Genomic DNA, 24,115 nt, shown 5'->3' on the forward strand with positions numbered 1-24,115 from the left:
TAATAGAGTAAGCTCATCTGCAAAAAGATCTAAACCTTCCAAACACTTCCTGGTTCATTTTACAAATATACGTGGTCTCTCAATTCTAATCTCAACGATGTCCATTTCCACTTGCAGTCTGACAGACCCCATGTACGTTTTCTGACAGACTCTCAGTTATTGTTTGATTCAACTACTGCTATCTCAGTTGCCCAAATTATTCACTCTATGATTCCTTTCGCCTCAAAGGTGGTACATGAGCATATGTTCATTCCGATATTTCCTGTCAGAGACTTGGTAATTTGGAATTCCTCTCTTTGATGTTCTCTGGCTTAAAATATCTCTACCTCATTGTGTCAAATTATCTGTTGTCGCTACCGTTCTCTCAACTCCACCATTCACTTGGAGCTCTTTGCAACTTGACTTTCTCCGGTCCAACTTTCCTAACAGTGAGGTAATTTTCCTTGGTGATTTTAATGTTCACAACTCCAGCTGGCTTCCATTTTCTAGTCACACCAACCCAGCTGGTCGAGATGCTGAGGCTTTTGCAATTACTAATGACCTTGCACAGATTGTTCATTTACCTACAAGAATACCAGACAATCCTAACCATACAGCCAACATGCTTGATCTTTTTCTCACAAACTCTTCTAAGTACACGGTCGAAGTGAGTGGTCTTGTAGGCACCTCAGATCACAACTTGGTGATTGTCTCTTCTCCAATGGAGCCTTTATCTCATGGCTATTCCCAACCTCGTATTGTTTGGCATTACAAGAATGCAAAATGGGATGACCTGCAAGATTTCTTTTCTTCTTTTTCTTGGTCAGATTACTGTTCCAAAACTTCTGATGTCAACGTTTGCTCAGATCATGTCAGTGAAATTATTCTTGTAGGAATGGAATCCTTTAGTCCACACTCAACTTTAAAATCTCGTCCTTTATCTAAACCTTGGTTTCCCTGTAAATGTGCTAAGGCTGTTCAAGAAAAGAATGTTGCATATCGTAATTGGCTTGTTTCTAATTCTTCAGTTTAATTTTCTGCCTACACCAAAGCTTGCAACAGTTGTAAATCAGTTATTAACCAGTCCAAACTAGATTTTGAACAGGCTAAGAGTTGAAAACTTGCTTCTTGCCCTAATGGTAGCCGAGCATTCTGGTCTCTTGCCAAAGCTACTGGCCGCAATTTTTGCCCATCTCTGCTCCCACCTCTGTCAAAACCAGATGGTTCTGTTGTCACTTCAGCCAAGGATAAAGCTGACCTGCTAGCATCCCATTTTTCTTCCAGCTCATGTAATAATGAACTTGGTAAAACACCTCCCACCATTCCCAACACGGTCCATTCAATGCCTCCTGTGGTCTTTCGTCAAAAGGATATCAGAAGGATTTTGATGAATCTTGATGCTAAGAAAGCTCCAGGTCCTGATGGTATTTCTCCACTTGTTCTCAAAATCTGTGCTCCTGAACTTACTCCTATTCTTTGCCGCCTTTTTTCACTTTCTTATTCCAAAGGTGTTTTTCCTTCTGCTTGGAAGTTTGCTCATACCTAGCCTGTTCCTAAAAAGGGTGACAAATTCCTCCCATCCAAATATCATCCCATTGCAATTACTTCTACTCTTCCTAAAGTAATGGAGAAACCAATTAACTGCCAACTCTTAAACTACCTAGAAACCTTCTGTCTGATCAATGATCGCCAGTATGGATTCCGTCAGTGTTGATCCACTGGTGATATTCTGGCTTATGTTACCCATTTATGGACAAATTCAATGGAAAAGTTTGGTGAAACACAAGCAGTTGCTCTTGACATTTCAAAGGCTTTCGCTTGTGTTTGGCATAAAGGTCTTCTAAACAAGCTTCCATCTTATGGTTTGCCAACTGTTTTTGTAATTGGTTATCCAGTTTTTTCTCTGATTGCTCACTGAAGGTGATGGTAGATGGCTCTGTCTTCTAACTTCTCCAATAATGCTGGTACTCCCCAAGGTTCAGCTCTTTCCCCCACTCTTTTCCTCTTGTATATTAATGACTTTCTTCCATTGACTGGAAATTCTATACATAGTTTTGCTGATGATAGCACATTGCATTCCACTTTCCATGTTGAGAAACCGTTCCCTGCTCAAATAGCTTCAACTTCTCGAATATCCGCTTCCAATTCCTTAAATGCCGATCTCCAGGTAATACTCCAGTAGGGCAAACTCAACTTAGTTGATTTCAATCCTTCTAAAACTCACTCTTGTCTTATATCTCGCAAAATTAGACGTTTATAGAAGTCCAGGATCAAGATAATGCTGATCATTCAACAAACGGTGTGATTCACAAGTAATTTGTACCTGAAGCATTGAGAGAGAGAGAATCAATGCTGTGTTCTACATACAGATGCTTCAAATTCTATTGCAGTGCATTTCTAGATTTGTTAAACATGATTTTCTCTTTACAAAACCATGCTGTGTATCCTTCAGAAATCCATTTCTATGTAAATAATCTTGAATTCCACCCTTGATCATTGCCTCCATGATTTTCCCTACTACTGAAGTTGGTAATTTCCCACTACACTCTTGAATCCATCTTCATGTATTGGTAATACACTGGCACTTTTCCAATTCAACAGAATCTCTCCTGAGCCCAGTGATGCTCTCATAATTAGCCTTAATGGTTCAATACACTTGCTTGCCACCTCCCTTAAAATTATAGGGTATATGCCATAAACCCCAGAAGCCTTACTTACCTGTAGGTGTGCATGTTTTTTCATTAAATAATCATGTGAAATTTCATTATCATTAATTACATATTTTTCAACTTCACTCCCATAATTTCTCATTGACGTAAAGGGTTTTTCTTTTGTAACTATTGATGCAAAGTAACTGTTGAGTTCATCTATCATCAGCTGGGGTATCTAATACTATCCCATGTCCATTACATAAGAGTCCTATCTGATTCAGCCTTCTCTTCTTTGCATTTATATATATGAAGAATTCCTTATCCCCATTCTTTGCCTCGCTTTGCCAGGTAATTTCTCATAATCTGCCTTTGCCAGCCTAACCTTTTTTGTGGCACTGTTAAAGATCAATTTGTAGCTGTTGTAGCACTTTTTATTTCTCTGTAATTTTGTCAAGATCATCAAAATTTGTAACTTTATCATGATTTGTAAGGTTATCATGCATCAAGATTTTCATGCTCCTTCACAATAGGGGGATTTTAGTAACCTAGTTAGTAACCCTGGGTATAACCCCCATGTGCAAGTCCTGAAATGTGGCACCTAGTATACTGGAGGTGACAATCCAGGTGGAGTCAATGTAAGCAGAGATCAGGTGTGATACCCACACCACACTGAGGGATGTCATCTCTCTGTGTTACTGGGCAGTACTAGATAGATGACTCTCATGAACAAGTGCAATATTACCACTTTGCTTATGGAGACCTGAAGTGCTGGAACTCATGTTTAGTTTCCAGAGCAATACTTTGGCAGCCCCCCAACCCCTATTTCTTTCATCATTCAGTACGATTGATGTCTTTTGAGCTTATGATGGACATTATGGTGAGATCCAATCTTCCTTGCATTTTGAGAGTACAGCTCTAAAACAGTGTTCACAGGCTGCTAGCTAGATAGTCCACCAAACTGAACCTACTGGTAACTCTCTAGGAGTCTTCTGGATCAGCTAATGTATGACCTTGCTGACTCTACTCTGCCAGATATTGACCAGAGGGAGTCCGAGTAGTATGTACGTGGTGGGGGGGGCATTTTCAAGGCCATGTTATGTCAAGGAGCTGGGTATATTCTTTCCATGTGCACGTCATATCCAAAAATTCCATTACTTCATAAAACATGTCCTTCCCACCTTTTCTTACTTCTGAATACACCTTGAAAAGTCAAATTAACAGAACAAACTTATCTGTGAAAAGATTTAAACCTTCCAAACATTTGCTCATTCATTTCACAAATATGTGTGTCTGTTCCAATCTCAATGATGTCCTTTTCCACTTACAGTCTGCTAAACCCCAGGTACATTTTCTGACAGAATCTCAGTTATCAGTTGATTCAACCACTGCTCATCTCAAGTAAAAGTTGTATTTGTGCTTATGTCCATTCTGATATTCCCTGTCAGCCACTTAGTAATTTGGAGTCTCCTCTTTTCAACTTTTAGACCAAACTGATAATAGACATCAGAATCATTAATAAATAACAAAAATAATATGCATATTATGTAAAAACAATATTGTTGTATTATGAGTAATGGCAATTCTTATAATATAAATAGCTAATTTAAGTAATTTATTTATATGTGAACTAGCATATTCAAATAAAGAAAAGATATAAAGCATAAATTCGATAAAAAGTTTTTGTTATTCATAAGAATAATCAAATTTTCTCTTACCTTTAGGACATCTGCTTTCACATATTTTACAAGTATGTTTGTCCTTTTCGCTTTCAGTATACCCAGGTGGACAATAAGGCAAACAGTGACCTAAAAAAGGTTTCCAATGCACATCTTCCTTATTTTTCACAAGAAGAGACTCCTTAGTAAAATTTCTGCATTGATCTTCCCGTACACAACGTCTTCCCATGAACTGGAATGGAATACATTTTTGTTCAGAAAACCATGATTGTCATTGAATTATATCTCTGAAGGAAATCTGAGAACAACTAATTAAAAAATAATGTCATGGATGCAAATTAACTCTAACAGAAGAATATAATCCGGGACCTTAGTACTTGAATGTTTGCAGTTTGCACTTTGTTCATTCACAGAAAATAAAATTTTGAGACCATAAAAGGTAAAAGGTAAACTGGAATGGAATGGAATACATTTTTGTTCAGAAAACCATGATTCTCATTGAATTATATCTCTGAAGGAAATCTGAGAACAACTAATTAAAAAATAATGTCATGGATGCAAATTAACTCTAACAGAAGAATATAATCCGTGACCTTAGTACTTGAATGTTTGCAGTTTGCACTTTGTTCATTCACAGAAAATAAAATTTTGAGACGGTAAAAGGTAAACTGCAGCCATTATCAACCCACTGCAGGATGGAAGCCTCCTCAACAATTCATGTTGAGAGAAATAGACCATAATTTGCCATGCTGGTGCAGTTTGGGTTGGCAGATCAACCATATTTAGCAGTCAGGGGCTTGAACCCCGCCCGGTCTACTCAAAGAGCATGTGCTACTGCACTCCCGTTACTACCTCACCATAATAGACAAGATACTCAGAAATTTACAGAACCTAATTTTCCTTATCCCATAGGCCCATAAAATTTTATCATTTGCAGATATAACAACCACACAAAATAAAACTATAAAATCCTTGGAGATTATAGCTGAAAAATACATACATTCATACATACACTGTTTATTGTACAAATTATTTTTCTGCTTATTGTAAATTACATTTATTTTAAGTTGTAATACAAATAACATTTTACTTTATTTTATGCTACATACTATTTTATTTTATTTTATTCATAAATATGCAATCCAGAGAAAGTTCCATCTTAATAATTTAATGTAGATACTTAGTAATAAAAAAAAAATCCAAAAAATACTAATCAGTGGTCATATGATAAGTATAAACTTTAACTTTTTGTGTTGTTGTGACTGGTTTTACAGAGCAACAGCGTCTTAGGGCACATTGCTCCAGTCTGTTGTATGTGCAGAAGTGTTTGTTCATGGGCCAATTTGCATGTTGTGCAGGCTAATAACTCATGAGGTAATACTCTACTCTACTCCACCCCACTGAGATTATCTATGCAGTAGTTCCAAATGAAGAGGCCTTTAAAAATTGCTCTGGTCTTTAATAGGATTTGAATCCAGACTATGAATAAATGACAAGTGGCAAAACCACTGTACTATCACAGAGGACACAATCATGAGTAAACTGAGGACGGTCTTATCCTTCTATGTATTTTTCATACATAGAAGGATTTTATGTGCCATGATAAATGCTATGATCAATTATGAATTCATTTCTTAATTTATTAATTTACTGTGTGGGCCAGCCATACAGTTTCCACTATATTAAAATAATCAAAGCATAAACTTATTAAATAATATAAAATAATAAACACCGTCTTCATCTCACAGATTAGATCTCGATATCATAATAATTTAGAAAATGTAACATTGATTAAAAAACACATTAAGAAGGTGGCCGACCTAACAAAATTTTAATTAACACATCAGTGGATGTCAAAAAGTTTAATATATGCAAGCAGATAACACATTTTGTAAGCTATTCGTTATTTTTAAAACTGTAAACTTAGTAATATAATTCTTTATTTTAACATTATAAATGAATACAACTCTGAATTTTTTGAAATTTATAATTGTATTATAAATTATATTTATAATGCAACTCATGAACATAAATTATATTTTTAATTTATATTCATGATTGTATAACTTGTTTATCCGCATGACAGCTTGTGGAACTGTTACTAATCCGGAGTGTATAACTCCCGTGTGCAAGCCTGAAATGTTACATCTGATACACTGGAGGTGATCACCCAGGTTTGAACCAATGTAAGCAGAAGTCAAGGTGTTGCATCCACATCACACAGAGGAATGTTGCCTCTGTGTCATCAAGAAGTACTTGGTGGTGACTCTCATCATCTAGTGCAATGCCATCACTTTGCTTATTAGAGGCTTGAAGTGGTGAAACTCATGTTTAGTCTTCAGAGCAAAGCTTCAGCAACACTCATCACTTCCATCATGCAGTATGAGTGATGTCTTTTGAGGTGATAATAAGCATAACCTCAAAAGACATCCAGTGGTGAGGTCTGATATTCTGTACATTTCAAAGGTACAACTTTAAAATGGGTTTTCACAGGCTGGAACCTATATAGTTCACCAGACAAAACCTATTTGTAACTCTCTAGGAGGCATCTAAATCAACTTGTGTATAATCTCACTGCCTCTACTCTGCTAGCTAGTTTGCTGACTGTAGGGAATCTAAATAGTGTGTATGTAGGAGACGGTGTTGAGGCCATGTTTTGTCAACAAGCCGAGTATGTTTTGGCTGTGTGTATGCCATATCCAAACATTTTGTTAATTGTGTAACATGCTGCCTTCCCCTAATTTTACTTTATCTACTGAATGCATCATGAACAGTCCAACTAATTTAAAAAACTTATCAAAGATATAAACTTCCCAAAAACTTCATTTATTTCACAAATATATGTGGTCTCAATTCCAGTCTTACTAATGGCTATTTCCACCTTCACTTGGCTATGCCCACTTATTTTTTTGAGAGAATCCTAATAATCAGTTGCTTCAACTGAATATTAGGATACACTGCTCACCTCAGTTGTCATAATTATTTGTACTATTATTCCTTTTGCATATGTTTTAATAAAAATATTCATAATAAAAATAAAAATTTATATTTTTATTATAAACAAAGAGAACAAGTTGACCAGAAGCTATTATCCGTGTTGGGAAAAAGCCTTAATCTTTTGACTGGCTATAGAAAGCAGTTTACTAGCATGGGATAGATGGCTGCATACATCCTACATTCCACTTATGTTGTGGAACAGTAATCCTTTTAACCGTTAATTTGTGCTTTCTAATTGCTTAAATTGCCTAAAGGCCAGAGGTGGAAACAAAGCATACAAAGGTTAGTCTCTCATAATCCATTCATTATATGGAAATTTTCTTTACTCTACAGAAACTTTTAAATGTAATTACCAAAAGGAATTCAAAATATTCGCTATAAAGAAGTTTGTTAAACACAGGTCCAACTGTAATTAAATCAAAAATGAAGCAATTTTAAAATATATAACTGGTCGAATACACCCTTAAAATGCTGCACCTGAGACTGGCACCCCGCTTGCCCCACTCTAGTTCCGGCTCTGCTGTCATCCCATCACCTGCATAACCACCACATGCTGACTGGCAGAAGGGGGTTACCGTGCATAGCAGCTATTGTGTTGATTACCCGTGACCACTGCTCATTATTAATGTTATGACCTATAGTGGGTCAGTGTTATGATTAGTCAAAAACTGGATGCTGCATAATGGTGTGTCCAGCAGTGACCATAGGTTCAACAATTTTGATATTAAAGGTGATGTTCCATGTAGAATCTAGAGGGAGACTGGACAGCTCTCTGTTAAGAATGTGGCCTGTGAGTGTTTGCTCATGTCTGTGCAGGTCTCTAAATCAGAGTCGGGGTCTGCAAATGCCTGCCAACCAGAAGGCACAGTTCCTTGATGTCATCTGAGAGATGCATGTGACCAGTGTTTTAGGAGGAAATGTTAACCTGTTAAGCCAGTGCCTTAGTGGTTTGAGGAGTTGAGTACCCTCCAAAGTAAAGTTCAAGTTGCACAAAGGCATTACCAGAGGATACGTCAAAATTTCTCTTCCAAGCATGCAAGAGGTTCCAAGCATTCAAGAGATTGTACTCAGGTGCCATTATTACCACTAAGAGGAATTCCTGGCAACATTTTGTTCAGTTCGGGGGGTCAGCTGACCACCTGGACTGAACTGTTTATAGACTGATAACAGATAAAATCTAGAATACTGGACGAGCTATTTATTATTAACAGTACATATGATGATTGCCAGTTGGCAATTGTCAGTGATAACCTGAAGTATGTTAATGAAAAGAGCAAGTCTCTTTTTGCTTCAGAGGAGCTGGATGCTTCTTTCCACTAAACTAGAGATAACAAGGCTCCGAGGTGGTAGGGGGATGGCTTTCTGGAGGCAGTAGTTCTGAAAAAGGTCCATGATGTGTGTTCTGGCTTATTTTTAGACTTATATAACATCTGCCTTAGGGAGAGAATTTTCCCTTCCTTCTGTAGAGGTGGTGACATGGCTTATCCTCAAGTCTGGAGAAGTCCATGAATGAGCGTCACTTATATTGAACAATTGCTCATTTTGGTAAGATTTTGGAAAGGCATGTCCTTGGATACCTGATGTTTTATTATAGTGCACTTGGCCTGTCTTCTTCTAGGCAATCTGGGTTTAAGAAAAGCTCCTCATGAGGATACTGTTAATGGCAGTGATCATCATAGATGAACATCCTGGTCAACATGTCTGGAACTTGTTCATGGACTTTCGAGGGGCATTTGATGCTCTGTGTTGGGACAGTGTTCTCTGCAACATCAGATCCCCTTTTGCCCCCCCCCCATAATCTCTACTGTCTGGTATTTGACTATTTACAGCAGAGGTAGGATAGGGATCAAGACAGCCTTTGCCGAACAAACTAGGGCTCTGGAATGTGACTGGCCTCAGGGGTCTGTCCTCAGATTTGTTCTCTGGAAAATGGTACTCGATGAGTTCCTGCTGGCACACGATGTGGATGATGGGAACATCATCACTTATGTGGATGATTTGTGTTTCTTGTGGAGGATACCTGCTGCAAGGAAGTGAGGAAAAGGCAGCTGCCTGCTTGGACTGGCTGTTATCTCGGTCCAGTCTGCATAAGCTGGAGGTCTGCACAGAAGTCTGTTTCTCTGTTGCTAAAAGGTTGGCTTAGCTCTTAGCTGAGTGCAGCCACCTCTTTGTTGCTCTGGAGGCCTCTCAACTCAGGGTGGTTAGGCAGGCCATGTACCTGGGTGTTTGTCTTAAAGAGTGGATGAGTTTCCTAGTCCACACCAACTATTTGAAGAAGAAGGTGAAGCAGCTATATGTCAAGCTCCGGCAAGTTACTCATGTCAACTAGGGTATAAAGAGGAGGACCCTCCACCTTCTCTGTGATAATATCTATAACCAAATCATGACTTACATGGCCAGGGCTTTGGGGGGGGGAGGAGCTGCTAACAGTGCAGTTTGAAAGTCCCTTCTTTCTGCATAAAGATTCACTCTTCTGGGCATTATCAGGGCCTGTAGAATGGTCACCACTGAGGCTTTACATGTGTTGGCAGGAAAACTTTCTGCTGACCTGCTGGTAAATCTTGCTTACACTATGCCCTGAAGAAGGGGATTCCTAGAGAAATTATTAGCACCGTCATGCCTAGTTTGGCAGGCAGCTGATGGCCTGGTTTTGATACTGGAACAAAGGCATATGCATGATGAATTGGACACTATTTGGCAAGGCTAATGGACAAATTCTGAGAAAGGAAGGCAGTTATATACTTTCTTACCTTCTGTTCAAGCTGCTGACCAGAGGTTTCAGCCATAGTTCCAGTTTCGGCTGTCAACCTGCTGCATCCTGACTAGACATGGCCTGAGGTCTAGGCTGTTTCAGACTTGTGCTCTTGTGGAAAGCTGGAGACCATTCTCTACGTCATGTTGCAATATCCATTGTATTTGGACTTGCATACTCACCTGGAGCAATGAACGGTTGCTCTGAATGAGGGCAGCTTATCTGAGCTTTTTTCCAGTAGAGAATTCTTCTCAATGTTTCATACTTTTGTAAAGAACATTTCTAGGGGATGTTTTAGATTGTGAGAGTAGACCCTGCCTCCTAGTGGTGGGGATGGTAGCTCATGGTGAGGTTGTGATGGCCCATCCTCACCATGAGGCTAAATGGTCAAATAAGTAATCTCTTCATTTATTTCTTTTGTTATTTTGAGTTAACCTAAGTGGGGTTTTTGTTATGTTGTCAATTTATACTAACCAACTAGTTGTTAAAGTAGGACTATGTTTTCAACATACAAATGAGAATAAGTTGCATATGGGTGAGAGCCCAGGTGGTGACTTGATAATAGCTCACTCAAATGACAAATGACCACTACCCATTGTCAACAGCATCTGGAATGGTGCTGTGCACAGGCCACCTGGGATATAGAATGGCATCAAGTGGTCTTCAGCAACGAATCCCACTTCTGCTTGGGAACCATGTTCACCCCATACATGTGTGCAATAATGTGGTGAAAGCAATGATCCTACAGCCATTTTTGAATGTTATACTGCATGCCCTGCTGGTGTTATGGCATGGGAGGATCACTCATTGTTGGTATTCTTCAATAGCTGTCTGACTGTTCCATCCCTTGTGGTGGAGGTTGATAGCCTAAATAAGTTTAAGGCTCAGCTGGACAGGTATTTTGAACAAACAGAGGGGTGAAGTGGAAGTGGGTTTTTTTTTTTTTTTGGCTGATGCTGCATAAGCTTGCTTTCTTGCATCAAGTGCCTCTACTAATGCTAATGCTAATGCTAATGACTGCTCACGACTATGTTGCTGAGATTCTAAAACCTGTTGCTCTCCCTTTTCTTACAGGGTGCCTGACACCATTTTTCTGCAGGATTGATGTGTAGGGATTTCCTGAGTGTCATCATGATGTGAACATACTGTCTAGACCAACCAGGTTCTCAGATTTCTCCTCGATTGAGCTCGTGTAGACCATGGGAATATGCAACCTACACAGCCACCCGCAGCCAGCAAAGACCACGGATATTCTGTGGAACCATGTGCAAGAGGCTTGATAAGAAATACTGTAGAAGGCTATTTCAAAACCTGTATGGCTCAATGCTGAGATGCTTAGCTTAATGTATCTGCAACCATAGTGGATTAACATCATATTGATCTTCCACTGTAAGCATCATTTTGTGTTATAAAATGTGCACATTATTCATACACACATTAACATCTGAAACTTTTATCATATGTTCCTTAACTTCTTCATTATTATTACTCTAAATATCCTCTCTATATTCCTTTCCTTCAGGAAGCTGCAATTTCAAAGCCACATGGCCAAAAAGAACTTCTAACATTACTTAGCATTAGCATTAGCATTAGCATTAGTAGAGGCATTTGATGCAAGAAAGCAAGCTTATGCAGCATCAGCCAAAAAAAAAAAAAAAAAAAAAAAACCCACTTCCACTTCACCCCTCTGTTCGTTCAAAATACCTGTCCAGCTGAGCCTTAAACTTATTTAGGCTATCAACCTCCACCACAAGGGATGGCAGTCTGTTCCACCAACCAACCACCCGCTGGCTAAAGGCAAATTTCCGCACGTCTATCCTACATCTGTCTTTCCTCAATTTGAATTTATGCCCGCTCAGGTGATTTTTCTGAGCTAGAGGAAGAATCCCATCAGCATTGAGCATGCTTAAACCATTCAAGGCTTTATACACCTCTATCAGATCACCTCGCTGGTGCCTAGTCTCCAGACACTGTAATTTGCAAAACTTAAGCCTTTCTTCGTAAGAGCACCCCTTTGTTCCATTCACTAATCTTGTTGCCCTTCTCTGTACTCGTTCCAGCATCTCTACATCCTTCTTGAAATGAGGCCTCCAGACCTGTATACAGTACTCTAGGTGTGGCCTGACCATTGCCTTATACAATGGAATAATCACCTCCTTATCCCTGCTGGAAAAATTCCTGTATATCATTGACAATACTCCATGAGCTACTCTTGCAGCCCGTCTGCACTGCTCAGAGAACTTCATATCTGCCTGCACAACCACCCCCAAGTCCCTTTCATTCTCTACCACTGTCAGTGTAGTACCACAGAGTTGATACGTTGCTCTGGGGTTGCTGTTTCCCATGTGTAGTACTTTACATTTGTCAATGTTAAACTTCATTTGCCACCTCTCAGCCCATCTGCTCAACCTTTCCAGATCCTGTTGCAGCAGCATAGTGTCAGTAGTGTCCTTGACAACCCTGCCAACCTTTGTATCATCTGCAAACTTGGACATTAAGCTTGATATACCATTATCAATATCATTTATAAATACAGAAAACAATAATGGACCCAACACTGAGCCCTGAGGGACTCCACTAATAACGTTAGTCCACGATGAGCAGTGTCCATTGATTACCACTCTCTGTCTTCTCCCCCTCAACCACCCCTTTATCCATAGCAGCAATTTGCCTCCAATGTCACACTGCTCCAATTTGTGTAGCAGTCTTCCATGTGCAACAGTATCAAAAGCCTTTCTAAGATCCAAGTATATAATATCAAAGTTATTCCCTGCATCCAGTTCTTTTGTGACTGCATCATAGTATCCAATCAAGTTGGTCAGGCAAGACTTCCCCTTAACAAAACCATGCTGTGTCTGAGCTATAACTGAAGTCTTATCTAAATGATCCTGCAGTGCTTCTTTAACCAGTGCCTCCATTAATTTTCCTGGAACAGAAGTTAAGCTCACAGGTCTATAATTACTTGTGTCAGCCTTTGATCCTCCTTTGTGAATTGGGGTCACATTTGCACATTTCCAGTCTATGGGTACCTCCCCTGAGTCCAAGGAAGCTCTCATAATTATGGCTAAGGGTTTGCTTACTTCCTTTGCTGCCTCCTTTAATATAACTGGATAGATCCCATCCACCCCGGGTGCCTTTCTTGTGTTTATCTTCAACAGTTTCTCCTCCACTTTACTCCCAGTTATTTCAAGATTCTGTAGCTTACTGCTAGAGTTGAATACACCTCTGGCATTCCCCTCGCTGAATAACTCCTCATGTGTGAATGTCGATGCAAAATATTCATTTAGTTTGTTAGCTACCTGAGCAGGATTATCAACAGTTGACCCATCAATATCAAGTGGACCAATCTGATTCATCCCCTTCCTTCTAGAGTTTACATAAGTAAAGAACTCTTTGCTGTTTTTCTTTGCATCCCTTGCCAAGGATTTCTCGTAATCTGCCTTCGCCTGCCTAACCTCCTTTGTAACTTGGTTGCATATCAACTTGTATCTATCATAGGCTTCTGTGTCATGTGTTAATTTATATGTATCCCATGCATTTTTCTTCTCTGCCATATGCCTCATTAGTTCATCTGACATCCATTTTGGCCTAAACCTTGAACAATATTTCTTAGTTGGTATGTAAAGCCTAGTAGCTTCCAAGATAAGTTCTTTGAATGCTTCCCATTTTGAATTTGCTGTTGGTAACATCATCAGTTGGTCCCACTGTATAGAATTTAAATACTGTCTCAGTCCATCGTAGTCGCCTTTACGGAAGCAATAACCCTTCCCTTTACCCCTAATGGTAGTTACCTCTTTCAGTAAATCCCACTTCAGCACACTGTGATCACTGCCACCTAGTGGTTCATTTATCTGCAGATTCTTAATGCATGAAGAATCACTGCTGATAATCAAATCAAGAGTATTACTCCCTCTAGTTGCCTCCCGAACATGCTGATGTAGAAAACAATCATCCAATAAATCCACAAAAGCCCTGCTAGTGTGTGAGTAACCAGCCCCCAAATTCCAGTCAATATCTGGGAAATTAAAATCTCCCATTATAAGACTCTCTGATTTACTGGCCCACTCTATTTCCCTGTACAGTTCCTTATTATACTCATCAGAGTCATTAGGCCTATAGCACACTCCTACTCTCAATTTTGATCTCCCAATGCTTATGTCACACCAAACTGACTCAACACTGCACTGTCCAGCGATGTCGACTGGCTTCACTTCCTTGGTTTTTATGTGTTTCTTAACTAATAGCATAACCCCTCCCCCCCTTCCTATCCTGTCTATCCTTTCTGTAGACATTGTACTCCCCAAATTGCAGTTCTGCATCCCTTATATCTGTGTGACACCACGTCTCTGATATCCCAACAATATCTGCCTTCGATGTTTTGAGCAATACCTCAAATTCATCAAATTTATTTACTAAACTCCTAGCATTGGTGTACACGCAAGTATACCTGCACCTGTTTCTATTCTTAGCTACCCTAACACAACCCATGTGTTTACTTGTACCGCAATGTCTCCCAGCAGTCTCTGAAATACCATGCATCTTGTTTTTCAGGCTTCTGCTCATTCTAATAGAAGCAGTGCAAGAATCTCTTTCACCTCTGCCAGTGGCTACTGTCAATCTATTGGTCTTTGTCTCCCCCCAAGCTAGCAGTTTTCCGACCCACCTAACACTGCCTCGATAGCATCAGCAAATATTCTTGCACCCTTTCTATTTAAGTGTATCCCATCCCTGTAGAAGCAATCTCTCCTGTTAACAAGTACAGTCCAGGCTGAAAAAAATTCTACCCCTTGAGCCTTGCACAATCTTTCCCAGGCCGAATTGATCGACAAGGCTCTCATCATATACTCCCTCCTATCGTGACTCCTATTACTCCTATTACTTTCCCCTTTTGACTTCTCTTTGCTCTAATTTTTTTAGTGTGGCAAATAAGGCAATTTCAAAGTCAATAATTCACTCTTTGTTTATGGGTCATAGAGAAAACACCAGGTCTTGTTGTCAATGATGATGGATTCTAGTAATAATGGATCATTATCAGATACCATTATGCATTCACTGTAAATTGTCATCCACTCATTGTGTTGGTCATTGGTAAGCATCTGAGTTACCAAATGCTAAGCAACCTGAGTGTTCAAAATATCATTTAAAATTCCTTAACACCTTTTGTCTGAAAATTTTAAAGCTTCTAAAGGTTGGCAAGTATGACAATGACAACTGGATCCATGCATAAGTAAGAACACAGAAGACTGTTTAAAATTTTTTCCATAAATTGTTTGGGTAAAAACTGGCACGTAGTCATTTTTTTTTTTAGGTATATGAGCAGAAAAAGATCTTCCTTCATGGTCATTAACTCTTAAATTTTCTCTTCCCTTGTTGAATCTATGATACCATTCAAACACAATACTAAAAAATGGAGAATTCTTGCTGTAAACCTGATGCATAACTTTCTTTGTTTCAGAGGCAAATCACCCAGGCACTGGCAAAATTTTATGTTTATTTACTTTTTCAAATTTTACACTTTTCACACTCAGATGTGATTAAGTAATTTCACTTTAAATGTACACAGCCACTAAATGAGCACTGGATGAATAATCTTAAGATTAAGAGATCTGCAGATTTACTTAACAAGTACAAGTTGATGTTGAAAAAAAGTTGAGTTAGGATTAAATTTGAAAGTGCCTGCAATTCTGCCCAGACACAATAGGAGGGAGTATATGATGAGAGCTTTGTCAATCAATTTGGCCCTGGAGAGATTTGTGCAAGGCTCATGGGATAGAATTTTTTCAGCATGGTCTGTGCTTGCTAACAGGAGAGACTGCTTCTACAGGGATGGGATACACTTAAATTGAAAGGGTGCAAGAATATTTGCTGATGCTATCGAGGCAGTGTTAGGTGGGTCAGAAAACTGCTAGCTTGGGGGGGGGGGATTCACAGACTAAAAGATTAATAGTGGGTACCGGCAGAGGTAAAAGTGATTCTTGCACTGCTTCTATTGTAATGAGCAGTAGCCTAGAGAGCAAGTTGCTAGGGGTTTCAAGAGCTGCTGGGAGTCATCATGGAACAAGTAAATACATGGGCTGTGTTAGGGTAACTAAGAGTAAGGACAGGTGCATGTATATATGCATGTACACCAATGCTAGAAGTATAGTAAATAAATTTGATGAGTTGATCAAGACATCAAAGGCAGATATTGTTGGGATATCAGAGACAGGGCTGTGCCAGGCTATATAGCCCTTGTGCAAACTTCTTATTGCCACCCCTACCCCACACCCATGGTCATTTTCCTTATATCAATTTTTTTGAGAATTTAAAAATAATATATATTTCCAAAATAATATATAACTTTATTTTTTAAACACAAAACATATATTATGATACATGAAGTAAATACTGTATGTTAAAATTAAATAATGAAAATACATTAATTTGTTTTGGCTGCAGACAATAAAAGTTTCAGAGAAAAATTTTAAACTTTGTTTTTTAATATTGCCCACTGTTTAGTACTACTAGAAAAAATAATTATAAAGTTCCTGTATAATTACAAAAAAATCAATTGTCTCAAAAGATATTTTTGCCACATCATTCACTACTAAATTCAAAGTATGTGTAGCGAAAAGTATGAAAAAGGCTCAGGGGTCTATATCTAAATTTTTTTCCTGAAGACCGTTATGTTTTCTTTTCATATTGGCCCCATTGTCATAGCCTTACCCATGCATATTTTGAATATTAATGTTATATTTTTCCAAATATTCTAAACTAAATGTAGTTAGCCCACTACCAGTAGTAGTTTCAATTTCACAGAAACCTAAAAAATGTTCCTAAATTTCAATTTTTTGTGTTTCATCATTATAAATTACAAATCTTGAAATAACTGTCAATTTTTCCTGATGACTGGCATTGGGTGTACAATCTAAAACCAAAGAATAATATTTAGGTTCCTGTAAATTATCTAAAATTTTTGTCCTTATATTATTTCCTATTATATTTAAAATATCATTTTGAATTTTGTCTCCTAAATAATGTGGCATGTGAAGTTTATCAATCTGAATATGTTGGATGGGTTCCGATAAAGTGGAATCAAATTTGGCAATCATCTGTATTAATTGCTAAAAGTTTCTGTAATTGTTATCAAATAATTTTTAATTAGTACTCCTTAAAGCCAAATTTAATTTTGATGCAAAGAACAATTCTCTTTAATACCGATTGCCATCTTATTTTTTCTTCATTTATCAGACTTTGATGATGTGCATCTACTGTATTTTGTAATTCTTAGTTTTTATGCAAATTAATTAATTTGTTAGTGCATTCAGCATGCATATTGCTTTTTTCATGAATATTCAACTTTCTTGTTAAATGTTGCCAATCTTTGAATAAACCGTTTACAAGTGGAACTGACACAGTACTAATTGAATGCAGTAACCAATTATGAGAAAATGATTCACCGTTTTGTAATCTTTTAGTGTATAATATTCAATAGAAAAATTTCTTCTATATCTTTATCTTATGGAAAATCAAATTTTTTTAATTGTCCTGTTTTGATTTCAACTAACATCATTCTTATTTTATTATTTAAAATTTGTGGCTATTTACTGGGATCACTAAGTGAAATTAGTTGATCTTGTATACCATTATTGTGATCTTCACTTTCCTCTTCATCCGAATTTGCTTCATTTGCACCTGGTGTTTCTTGTTGAATTGGAATATCAACATCTTGGATAGGTGATAATTCATGTGATTCAGTTTTTTCATCAATAGTAGTAAAGCTAGAGGAAATCGAAGTCGATGGACCTGGCTGTGACCGGATATCCAGAAACCTGGTAATTGAACTTGTTGCTTTTTTATTTGGTCACTTTTCATTTTTTTTTTCGGTGTTCATAACCAGAGAGTCGTTTCCTTACTCAGACATCTGAGAAATATAGAAAACAACAATTTTAAATTTATAAATCATTATTTGTTAATATAAAATACGACAAAACACATTCTTCGTTATATTGAACTTTTAGTCTCCTTAGACTTTGTCATCACTTTTAGTGTTTACAGAACACTGGTCTTAACTGCCTCAGTCTCTGTCACCCCATTGGTCATTGCTGCCCTGGTGCGCTACACCACTTGCACCACCGAGTTGGCACAGCTCTGATTAGAGACATGGTGTCACACTGGTATAAGCAGTGCAGAAGTAGACTTTGGGGGAGTACGATTTGTACAGAAAGGATAGACAGAGTAGTAAGGGAGGAGGGGTTATGCTGTTATTTAAGAAACACAGTCCAGTTGACATGGGTGGACAGTGCTACGTTGAGTCAATTTGGTGTGACATTAGCGCATTAGTAGAGGCATATGATGCAAGAAAGCAAGCAAGCTTATGCAGCATCAGCAAAAAAAAAAAAAAAAAAACCTTCCACTTCACCCCTCCATTTGTTCAAAATACCTGTCCAGCTGAGCCTTAAGTTTATTTAGGCTATCAACTTCCAGAACAAGGGATGGAACACCAACCAACTACCCGCAGGCGAAAGGCAAATTTCCGCACATCTATCCTACATCTGTCTTTCCTCAATTTGAATTTATGCCCTCTCAGGTGATCATTCTGAGCAAGAGGAAGAATCCCATCAGCATTGAGCATGCTCAAACAATTCAAGGCTTTATACACCTCTATCAGAACACCTCGCCAGTGCCTAGTCTCCAGACACTGTAATTTGCAAAACTTAAGCCTTTCTTCGTAAGAGCAACCCTTTGTTCCATTCACTAATCTTGTTGCCCTTCTCTGTACTCGTTCCAGCAGCTCTACATCCTCCTTGAAATGATGCCTCCAGACCTGTATACAGTACTTAAGGTGTGGCCTGACCATTGCCTTATACAAGGGAATAATCACCTCCTTATTCCTGATAGAAAAATTCCTGTATATCATTGATAAGACACCATGAGCTACTCTTGCAGCCCGTCTGCACTGCTCAGAGAACTTCATATCTGCCTGCAAAATTACCCCCAAGACCCTTTAATTCTCTACCACTGTCAGTGTAGTACCAGAGAGTTGATACGTTGTTCTGGGGTTGCTGTTTCCCCATATGTAGTACTTTACTTTTGTCAATGTTAAACTTCATTTGCCACCTCTCAGCCCATCTGCTCAACCTTTACAGATCCTGTTGCAGCAGCATAGCATCAGTAGTGTTCTTAACAACCCTGCCAACCTTTGTATCATCTGCAAACTTGGACATTAAGCTTGATATACCATTATCAATATTATTTTTAAATACAGAAAACAATAATGGACCCAACACTGAACCCTGAGGGACTCCACTAATAGCATTAGTCCATGATGCGCAGTGTCCATTGATTACCTCTCTCTGTCTTTTGCCCCTCAACCACCCCTTTATGCATAGCAGCAATTTGCCTCCAGTGCTAAACGGCTGCAATTTGTAAAGCAGTCTTCCATGTGCAACAGTATCAAAAGCCTTTCTGAGATCCAAGTATATAATATCAAAGTTATTTCCTGTATCCAGTTCTTTTGCACTGCATCATAGCATCCAATCAAATTGGTCAGGCAAGACGTCCCCTTAACAAAACCATGCTGTGTCCGAGCTATAACTGAAGTTTTGTCTAGATGATCCTGCAGTGCTTCTTTAACCAGTGCCTCCATTAATTTTCCTGGAACAGAAGTTAAACTCACAGGTCTATAATTACTTGTGTCAGCCTTTGATCCTCCTTTGTGAATGGGGGTCACATTTGCACATCTCCAGTGTATGGGTACCTCCCCTGAGTCCAAGGAAGCTCTCATAATTATGGCTAAGGGTTTGCTTACTTCCTTTGCTGCCTCCTTTAATATAACTGGATAGATCCCATCCATCCTGGGTGCCTTTCTTGTGTTTATCTTCAACAATTTCTCCTCCACTTTACTCTCAGTTATTACAAGATTATCTAGCTTACTGGCAGAGTTGAATACACCTCTGGCATTCCCCATGCTGAATAACTTCTCGTGTGTGAATGTTGATGCAAAATATTCATTTAGTTTGTTAGCTACCTGAGCAGGATCATCAACAGTTGAACCATCGATATCAAGTGGATCAATCTGATTCATCACCTTCCTTCTAGAGTTTACATAAGTAAAGAACTCTTTGCTGTTTTTCTTTGCATCCCTTGCCAAAGATTTCTCATAATCTGCCTTCGCCTGCCTAACCTGACTTTGTATTGGTTGCAAACTTGGACATTAAGCTTTATATACCATCATCAATATTATTTATAAATACAGAAAACATCAAATGAGTATAATGAACAATTGTACAGAGAAATAGAGTGGGCTAGTAAATAAGAATGTCTTATAATGGAGGATTTTAACTTCCCAGATATTGACCGGAACTTGTGGGTTGGTCACTCACACACTAGTAAAGCTTTTGTGGATTTATTGGATGATTGTTTTCTGCAGCAGCATGTTCGAGAGGCAACCAGAGAGGGTAATACTCTTGATCTGGTTATCAGCAGTGATCATTCGTGTATTAAGAATTTGCAGATAAACGAACCACTAGGTGGCAGTGATCACAGTGTACTGATGTGGGATTTACTTAAAGATATAATTACCATCAGGGGTAAAGGAAAGGGTTTTTGCTTTTGTAAAGGTTTAAATTCTGTACAGTGGGATCAACTGACGATGTTACCAACAGTAAATTCTAAGTGGGAAGCATTCAAGGAATTAATCGTGGAAGCTACTAAAAGTTTCATACCTATTAAGAAATATTGTTCAAGGTTTAGGCCTAAATGGTTGTCAAATGAACTAATGAGACTCGTAACAGAGAAGAAAAATGCATGGGATTCATATAAATTATCAAGTGACTCAGAAGCCTATGGCAGATATAAGCTAGTCTGTAATAGGTCACAAAGGAGGTTAAGCAGGCGAAGGTAGATTACTAGAAATCTTTGGCAAAAGATGCTAAGAAAAACAGCAAGGATTTTACTTATATAAACTCTAAAAGGAAGGGGATGAATCTGATTGGTCCACTGGATATGGATGGTTCGGCTGTTGATGATCCTGCTCAGATAGCAAACAAACTGAATGAGTATTTTGCATCTACATTCACACATGAAGAGTTATTAAGGTTTGAAAATGGCAGAAGGTTATCAAATTGTAGCAGGGTGCTTAATGATTTTGTAATAACTGAGAGCAAAGTGGAGGAGAAATTGTTGAAGTTAAACATAAGAAAGGCACCTGAGGTGGATGGGATCTATCCAGTTATATTAAAGGAGGCGGCAAAGAAACTAAGCAAACCCTTAGCCATAATTATGAGGGCATCCTTGGACTCAGGGGAGGTCGCCATGGACTGGAGATGTGCAAATGTATCCCCAATTCACAAAGGGGGATCGAAGGGTGACACGAGTAATTACAGACCAGTTAGTTTAACTTCTGTTCTGGGGTAAAATAATGGAGTCACTGGTTAAAGATGCATTGCAGGATCATCTAGACAAGACTGCAGTAATAATTCAGACACAGCATGGGTTTGTTAAGGGAAAGTCTTGTCTGACAAATCTGATAGGATATTATGATGTGGTTACAAAGGAACTGGATGCAAAAAATAATTTTGATATCATATATTTGGATTTCAATAAAGCTTTTGACACTGTTGCGCATGGAAGACTATTGTACAGATTGGAGCAGAATGGTATTAAGGGTAAGTTGCTACAATGGATAAAAGGATGGTTGTGTATGAGAAGACAGAGAGTGGTAATTAATGGGTGCTGCTCTTAGTGGAGTCCCACAGGGTTCTGGGTTGGGTCCACTGTTGTTTTGTATATTTATCAATGATATTGAGGAAGGTATATCAGGCTTAGTGTCGAAGCTTGCAGGTGATACAAAGGTTGGCAGGGTTGTTAAAGACAGTAATGGCAGTGTGCTACTGCAACAGGATGTAGATAATTTGGGCAGATGGGCTAAGAAGTGGCAACCGAAGTTTAACCTTGACAAATGCAAAGTACTGCGTATGGATAGACGTAATCCCAGGGAAAGGTACCAACTGTGTGCTGTGTGGTACTACACTTAAGGTGGTAGAAAATGAAAAAGACCTGGGAGTAATTGTGCAGCCAGATATGAAGTTTTCTGAGCAATGCAGACAGGCGGCCAGGGCAGGTCATGGGGTTTTGTCAATGATATATAGGAATTTTTCTAGCAGGAAGAAGGAGGTGATTGTCCCTCTGTATAAGGCGATGGCCAGGCTGTGCCTTGAGTACTGTGTACAGGTCTGTAGACCTCATTTTAGGAAGGATGTAGATTTGCTGGAGTGTGTACAGAGAAGGGCAACAAGATTGGTGAGGGGAATGACAGGATCCTCTTACCAAGAGAGGCTTAAGTTTTGCAAATTGCAATGGCTGGAGACTAGACACCTGCGCGGTGATCTGATTGAGGTATATAAGGCCTTGAATGGGTGGAGCATGCTGAATTCTGATAGGATCCTTCCACTTGTTCAGATTACGAACCTAAGGGACATAAATTCAAATTAAGAAAAGACAGATGTAGAATAGATGTGAGGAAATTTGCCTTTGGCCAGCGGGTGGTTAATTGCTGGAACAAACTTCCATCTGTTGTTGTGGAAGTTGATAGGTTAAATAAATTTAAGGAGGAACTGGACAGGCATTTGGAGTGAATGGGGTGATTTTTTTTTTTTTTTTGGCTGATGCTGCATAAGCTCATACACTTGCTTTCTTGCATCACATGCCACTACTACTACCTCATTTGTAACTTTTTACAGATCAACTTATATCTATCATAGGCTTCTGTGTCACGTGTTAATTTATATGTATCCCATGCATTTTTCTTCTCTGCCATATCTCTCATTAGTTCATCTGACATCCATTTAGGCCTAAACCTTGAAAAATATTTTTTTAGTTGGCATGTAAAGCCTATTAGCTTTCAAGATAAGTTCTTTGAATGCTTTCCATTTTGAATTTGCTGTTGGTAACATCATCAGCTGGTCCCACTGTATAGAATTTAAATACTGTTTCAGACCATCATAGTCACCTTTACGAAAGCAATAACCCTTCCCTTTATCTCTGATGGTAGTTACCTCTTTGAGTAAATCCCACTTCAGCACACTGTGAATCACTGCCACCTAGTGGTTCATTTATCTGCTGATTCTTAATACATGAAGAATCATTACTGATAATCAAATCAAGAGTATTACTCCCTCTAGTTGCCTCCCGAACATGCTGATGTAGAAAACAATCATCCAATAAATCCACAAAAGCCTTGCTAGTGTGTGATTGACCAACCCACAAATTCCAGTCAATATCTGGGATATTAAAATCCCCCATTATAAGACTCTCTGATGTACTGGCCAACTCTATTTCCCTGTACAGTTTCTTATTATACTCATCAGAGTCATTAGGCCTATAACACACTCCAACTCTCAATTTTGATCTCCCAATGCTTATGTCACACCAAACAGACTCGACATTGACTTTCCAGCGATGTTGACTGGCTTCACTTCCTTGGATTTTATGTGTTTCTTAACTAATAGCATAACCCCTCCTCCCTTCCTATCCTGTCTATCCTTTCTGTAGACGTTGTACTCCCCAAATTCCAGTTCTGCATTCCTTATATCTGTGTGATACCACGACTCTGATAATCCAACAATATCCACCTTTGATGCTTTGAGCAATACCTCAAATTCATCAAATTTATTTACCAAACTCCTAGCATTGGTGTACATGCAAGTATACATGCACCTGTTCCTATTCTTAGCTACCCTAACACAACCCATGTGTTTACTTGTACCGCAATAACTCCCAGCAGTCTCTGAAATATCCTGCATCTTATTTTCCAGGCTGCGGCTCATTCCAATAGAAGCAGTGCAAGAATCACTTTCACCTCTGCCAGTGGCTACTGTTGATCTATATGTCTTTGTATCCCCCCCCCAAACTAGCAGGTTTCCGACCCACCTAACACTGCCTCGATAGCCTCAGCAAATATTCTTGCACCCTTTCTATTTAAGTGTATCCCATCCCTGTAGAAGCAGACTTTCCTGTTAATAAGTACAGAACAGGCTGAAAAAAATTCTACCCCTTGAGCCTTGCACAATCTTTCCCAG

The 24,115-nt window shown here is 38.7% G+C and overlaps 1 protein-coding gene across 1 annotated transcript in view; it reads right to left on the minus strand.

Moving 5' to 3' along the window:
• The window catches only part of LOC150083254 (insulin-like peptide receptor), a 503,669-nt gene that overhangs the window by 431,180 nt on the left and 48,374 nt on the right, over positions 1 to 24,115 (minus strand). The window contains exon 4 of the mRNA XM_090378451.1: positions 4,346 to 4,538. Coding sequence (XP_090234577.1) covers positions 4,346 to 4,538 — 193 coding nt within the window. The remainder of the gene's footprint in view (positions 1 to 4,345; positions 4,539 to 24,115) is intronic.

Source organism: Mastigoproctus giganteus, chromosome 7, assembly GCF_048544385.1.
Source record: "Mastigoproctus giganteus isolate SK-2022 chromosome 7, ASM4854438v1, whole genome shotgun sequence".
Classification (NCBI taxonomy): domain Eukaryota; kingdom Metazoa; phylum Arthropoda; class Arachnida; order Uropygi; family Thelyphonidae; genus Mastigoproctus; species Mastigoproctus giganteus.